Here is a 6000-nt window from a genome sequence, read left to right as displayed (position 1 = left end):
CGCGTCGAGATTTCGCTACGGTTTATTTGGAAATTCTGCAAAGATTCATACAAAATATTTGAATTTCTGTAGAAACCGATGGAATTTCCATGTTGCAACTTTATTTATATTTTTTCTAATGAAGGTTGCAACTTTTTTTAAGGAATCAGGTTAAAAATTGTTAGAGATAATAGAAAATAGAATATATAAAAAAAAGAAATTAGAAAGGAATAGAATCTAGGATGATGAAGGGAGTATGGTTGGAGATGTCTTACAGACCGTGTACTCCAGGCAAATTTCCAGCTCTCCCTTTCGTCACTCTCGCTGTACAGTGCAAATGTACAATCATTGTCATCTTCCCTGCTCGCCCCAAAGCTTCTCCTCCCAGCTCACCTCCGCGTTCCCTCGGCCCCCACCTTCCGCGCGAAGTAACCGCCGCTAGACACTTGTCCACCTGCCGCATCTAGGTCTACGCGGCCTCCTCGCCGGATGATTGCCGCCGGCGCCGCCTCGATGGGCCGCGCCGTGACTCGAGCACCCGGGGCCCGGCCCTCCCGGTGGCCGCGCACCGTGGCGCGGCTGCGACTCGCGCTCCGCTCCCCGGCGGCGGAGAGGGGCGCGGGCTGCTTCCGGCCGGCGCCGTCCCCGGCTGCGGCGGCGGCGGTGAATGAGGCGAAGGGGAAGCTGCCGGAGGTGGAGGAGGAGCCGGCGCGCGGCGGAGGGGATGACGTGTGGAGCGCCGAGGCCGAGGCGGAGGTGGCTCAAGGCGGGGGATTCCCGGAGCACCTCGTCGTCATGGTCAATGGCCTCGTCGGGAGGTGGATCCGCGTGCGCTGTTGCTTGGTCGCCCGCTGCAGTGAAGTTGGCTGTGCAGCTTGCGCGTATTCGTTCGCTGTGGCTAAAATTTTGTTTGCTTCTGTTTTGCAGCGCCGACGATTGGAAGTTCGCGGCGGAGCAGTTCGTGAGGCGGATGCCGGACAAGGTGATCGTGCACCGTGAGTACCACCAATCCTTATTCTTTGCCATTTCATGCTGCGTCGTTAAATGTACTTTGCTCGCTGAAACTGTGGAACTTCTGAGTTGTGGATCGTAGTGCCAAGTTAGTGTGCGTGCACGTATGTTCTAACGTATTGGAGATTTTGTCGTGGAACTTATTTTCCATTTCATGAAATGAAGTCGATTTTGGACCATTGGATGAGTGAAATCCAATAACTATGTAGGAATGTTATTGATGTTAGAGTGAAGACTTGTGCTGAAGGAATGCTTAACATGATGGTGACAACATTTAGTTTAGACATGAAATAATTAAAGATTGAATGCCCGTGGCAACATGTAAATAGCTATCTACTCCAGTTGGCAATAAAGGAGGGGATTAGGTACTTCTCAGTTTCCTATCCTATTTATTACATAACTTATTGTTGAAAGAGATACGTGAGGTATTGTTTGGATGACATGGTGAGTAGATCCACCACGTAAGTGTGACTAGTGAATAGACCCAGCACACAGTGTGACCAAGTGCTTTTGACAAGTCTGTTGTGGGGACATTGACGTACATGGGCAAGGGCAACATCACTTTGCATGTAGATAAAGTAACGGTGTACTCCTAATACCACTTAGCAAAGATTGATGTGAGAAAGGTTGTATTTGCCAATGCTATTCCCTGACACGCTTTCCTCCTATGCAGTCGTAAGATGCTTTTGTGGTACACCTAGTTGTTTAGTTGCATCTCAAATCTTGTGATCTTATGCAATCTTCTTCTTTCGTACCCTGTCTTATTCTTAGGTGACATGCCAGGTGTTATATAAGAAACTCTTTCATATGTCGAAGTTCAAAGGAACTATGCCAGCACATACATCTTTTTATGCTTTCTCCTTTTGGATTATGCAGATGCAAAAGTCAAGAAGTTTTTTTGGAATGAATTGATGGATACAACATTCATCTTTCCTCCACTCTGTGCCCTGGCACAGCCCCGGTACTATTCCTATTTTCCTGTATAACCTCTCCTTTTCATGCAGGAAGTCAATGCAACTCTGCCACCCAGACATTTGATGGAGTTGACTTGATGGGTGAAAGGTTAGCGAACGAGGTACATTTTTTGTTCTAACTAAATATTGTCGTCTATAGATAGAAGTTAACTGCATGTTTGCTCAATCCGTCTTGTTTGTCTCTTTTTTTATGTAAAATTAACCGCATTCATCCCTGGTGTATTCGTTATTGTGTACAATTCTTTTTGAAGTAAACAATGTTGATTTTGTGTTAGTTTGCATCCGGTTAATGGCATCCAGTCTTATTTTCATATTTGGAAGTACAATGTTTTCAAACTTATTGTTTCATATTGGAACCTAACTGAACTATTATAGGTTCTATCAGTTGTAGAGCAAAGAAGAGGGGTCAAGAAGATTTCGTTTGTGGCACACTCTCTTGGTGGTCTTGTTGCCAGATATGCTATAGGAAGGCTTTATGAACCTAATAGCATAAGTGAATCATCTGTCGGAAAGAGCAGAGATGAAGTTGAGCACATGGAGGGTCTCATTGCTGGTTTAGAACCTATGAATTTTATAACATTTGCATCACCACATTTGGGTTCAAGCGGAAACAAACAGGTAAGACTGATCTCTTTCTCTGTTTTATAAACTTAAGTTAAATCAGTCAATTTCTTTTTTCCTTGTTAACTTCATATGGCCATCCTACCATTGTGTATGTGATTATTGAGAATTTTGGAATTTGAGGTTCTAGCTAAATCTATGCAAGTTAATTAACCATGCAACTTTGTAAAACTTAGTTATGCTGTTTCTCTTAAGTTCATGGAATGTTACTCATGTTATTTCTGTTAATTTTAGATTTCGTATATAGTATGTATAATCATGAAGTATCTTGAGTTCATTTGAAGTAGAGCAAGAACATTCAAATTCTTCAGTAATGTTAGTCTCATGTTCAGATTCTTCCACCAGTTACCTTTTTTATGTGGCCTGCCTTTCCTTGAGCGAAGAGCATCAGAAACTGCACATTTGATTGTTGGGAGAACTGGAAAGCATTTATTCCTTACAGACAATGATGACGGCAGACGCCCGCTCCTCCTTCGAATGGTTGATGACTGTAATGATTTAAAATTCAGGTTATTTTGTTTACTTCTCCTTTCTATTTGAAATGGTTGATAAAATGTGAACGTATAGAATCAGATCCTTTATGCTTTCTTTGGATTGTCCAAAGGAGTTAAAAAATGTATGGGGGCATCAAGTGTAAGTACAGCATGTTCTCTTATGCAGGTCAGCATTGCGCTCTTTCAAACGGCGTGTAGCATATGCGAATGCCAATTTTGACCGTATCCTTTAATAGCCTCATTTCTTGTCTGTGTAATAATTATTTATGCTGAGTTACACTTCTTACCTCTGATATGATATCTACTTAACTAAATGAAAAGATATGGTTGGGTGGAGAACATCATCAATCCGGCGTCAGCACGAGTTGCCAAAAGTATGTATTAGCGGTACTTTCATGTTTACAATTTCTGCTCTGTAAAGAAATAGACTGAATCATTTATATTTGTTATTGAAATGGTTTACTTTCAACTCCTGTAGCATCGGCTTCTTGTTCGTGATGAGAAGTATCCACATATTGTCCATGTTGAAAAGGAAATAACAAACAATAATGAAACAGAAGCCCATGCTGATCTTTTTGACCCAGAAGGTATACTGACTTCTCATTAAATCTGTTTTTGATGAGAAATGTACAAAGAGCAATTTATCACTGGATTTTTTTTTATTTCCATCATGGCTGTGCTGTACATTGTAGTTTTGGCTCTTATCTGGTTGCCTAGATAAAAATGAATCACACATCTTTCTTTTGCTTTTTTTTTGTCTGGCAAGAGAATGATACACATCTTTTGGTAGTGATGCATCATGAACCGTTGTTTACAATTTTTAGATGCAGACTGTAATGAGGGAATATTTTTCTGAAATAGAGTTATTTAGATTGTATCAATTGTGATTTTTCCAATCATTTCAGTTAAGTTTGCTACATGGAATGGTATACTAATGTCATCCAGTAGTGATTTTGATGTATTTCTCAACTTTCAGCATACCCTATCTTAACCGAACTTTATACTTTCTTCGGATTAAGCTGTTACTTTATCCCAAACTACTAAAATTGATTGTTTAACAGCTGATAAGAACCCCTCTTATGTGCAGAGGAGATGATAAGAGGCCTTACGCAAGTTCCATGGGAACGTGTTGACGTGAGCTTCCAGAAAAGCAGTCAAAGATTAGTTGCGCATAACACCATTCATGTATGATTTTTTTTAAACTTTTCAAATTCATTCTTCATTTTCTGGCATTTGAACTTTCCTTGGGTAGCTGAGGTGTGTACTGTAGATCGTAGAGGGCCTCACTAGTGTGTATATTTTGTATGTTGCATCTAGTGAAATATCCCCAGAAAAAGTTTATCTTACATCTTGCTTGCAGAGTTGCCTTTTAACTACTCGGCAGTTGTGTATATTGTCTTATGTTACACATCCACCTTGCGTGCGTATTACGTTGTTTTGATAAGTTATTTCTGTATGCAAGATTTTCTGTCACTAGCATTATTAAAGCTGCCTTGAATCCTGAGTTATCTTCGTTCATTTTTGTTTCTTGAAGATGTCATAGCTTGTGCTAACTGGGGCACGAAAGGATCATGGCCTTTCTCTACACTTTTTATTCTCTCAAAATTGTGTATGCCATTCCCATTGTTGCATAACAGAAATAAGCAATCGACACATGCTCATCATAATTTTCTTGTACTGCCAATTCCAGGTGAAAAGCTATTGGCTAAACTCGGATGGAGCAGACGTGATCAACCACATGATGGATAACTTCATCGTCTAACCTACAATGTGGGCATGGCAGTAAATTCCTGTCGCAGTTTGTTGATCAGTGACAATTCAATTTTGCCTAGCTAGTTTTTCCGTGGAAGGTTACAGTTCCCATCCCAAGTAATGTGGTTGATTCTTTAGGCCCGTGTGCTGCAGACGCAGAGCAGAGCCCAGATGTCTCTGATCCTCCTCCATCAGCAATGCTAGCTCGTCCAATTGTACCATAATCTGCCCCCTCTCTTGTGTTGCACAACTGGGCTAAACAGATGTTGCTGGAAATATATTTCTCCTGTCTGATTCTATTGACATGCAAACTAGAACTTGACATGGTCGAGTGATTCATCACTTATTTATTAGGTCTAATTGCACGTATCAGTGACCTAATTGCATTAGCCTGGACCTAATTGATCTTTACCTAATTGATCTTTAAAACATATAATTGATGACTAATTCACTTAAGCCGATCACTAAAAGCATCATCCGGTCATTATTTAACATAATTAAATCTAATTGGGTTTGATTAAGGGCTAAAACGCCTCTGATGCTAAATATTAGGTCTAACTGCATGTAATTAACTAAGACTAACCCTTAGATCAAACAACATATCATTAGCGGAAGCATGATTGACTTACCAAAGCTCGGAGATGCCATTAGGTCCTCGATTTGTTGGTGCAGTGGACGCCGGCGTGAGAAAGAAGTTGTCGGCTTAATGCAGCTAATTGATGTGAGGTAGCTAATTGTTGGCACATAGTCGTAGACCAAGTGGCAGCAGTGGTCTTCACCTCGTTCTTAGCACCCTTAAGGATCAGCTAGGGTTTTAGGATGTGGGAGAGGTGGCAAAGACTTTCATGAGTTAACCCATGGCGTTGGACTCCCCCTAGTTTGGTTTTATAGTGTTGTACGGGGTGGGACTGCAATCAACGTGCTGGTTGTGCCCCTGATCAGTGGACATACGTGAGGGGCGAGCTCCTCCCCCCCTCTTCTCTCGGTTCGGTTAGGATACTTGTCAGGTAGTCGAGATCAAATCCAACATTCTCTCTCTTGATCGTAAGTCCACTCTTAATAAAATAACATACCAAGACAAAACATTACAACTGCTAATAAAATGCAACTAAAACCTAAATACCTATAACACACTACTCCATCTCAAAATGGGTATTCATTATCTTAAT

At 41.3% G+C, this 6000-nt stretch overlaps 1 protein-coding gene across 2 annotated transcripts; it reads left to right on the top strand.

Moving 5' to 3' along the window:
• Nucleotides 1–261: 261 nt before the first annotated feature.
• On the top strand, nucleotides 262–5142 carry LOC133895617 (putative lipase YDL109C). Of its 2 annotated transcripts, none has more exons than XM_062336068.1 (10): nucleotides 262–797; nucleotides 907–974; nucleotides 1995–2065; nucleotides 2340–2582; nucleotides 2931–3094; nucleotides 3246–3301; nucleotides 3401–3453; nucleotides 3558–3666; nucleotides 4167–4264; nucleotides 4770–5142. In XM_062336068.1, exons 1-10 carry the CDS (start codon nucleotides 469–471, stop codon nucleotides 4839–4841), a joined length of 1263 nt encoding a protein of 420 aa, XP_062192052.1. In that variant the 5' UTR covers nucleotides 262–468; the 3' UTR covers nucleotides 4842–5142. The 2 variants fall into 2 exon arrangements, with proteins under 2 accessions (XP_062192052.1, XP_062192053.1); XM_062336069.1 differs by having other exon boundaries at nucleotides 673–807.
• The last annotated feature ends 858 nt before the right edge of the window (nucleotides 5143–6000 follow it).

The sequence above is a fragment of the Phragmites australis genome, chromosome 16 (assembly GCF_958298935.1).
Source record: "Phragmites australis chromosome 16, lpPhrAust1.1, whole genome shotgun sequence".
NCBI classification, from domain to species: domain Eukaryota; kingdom Viridiplantae; phylum Streptophyta; class Magnoliopsida; order Poales; family Poaceae; genus Phragmites; species Phragmites australis.
Note: the sequence above shows the minus strand (reverse complement) of the source record. Positions and strands in the feature narration are given on the sequence as shown.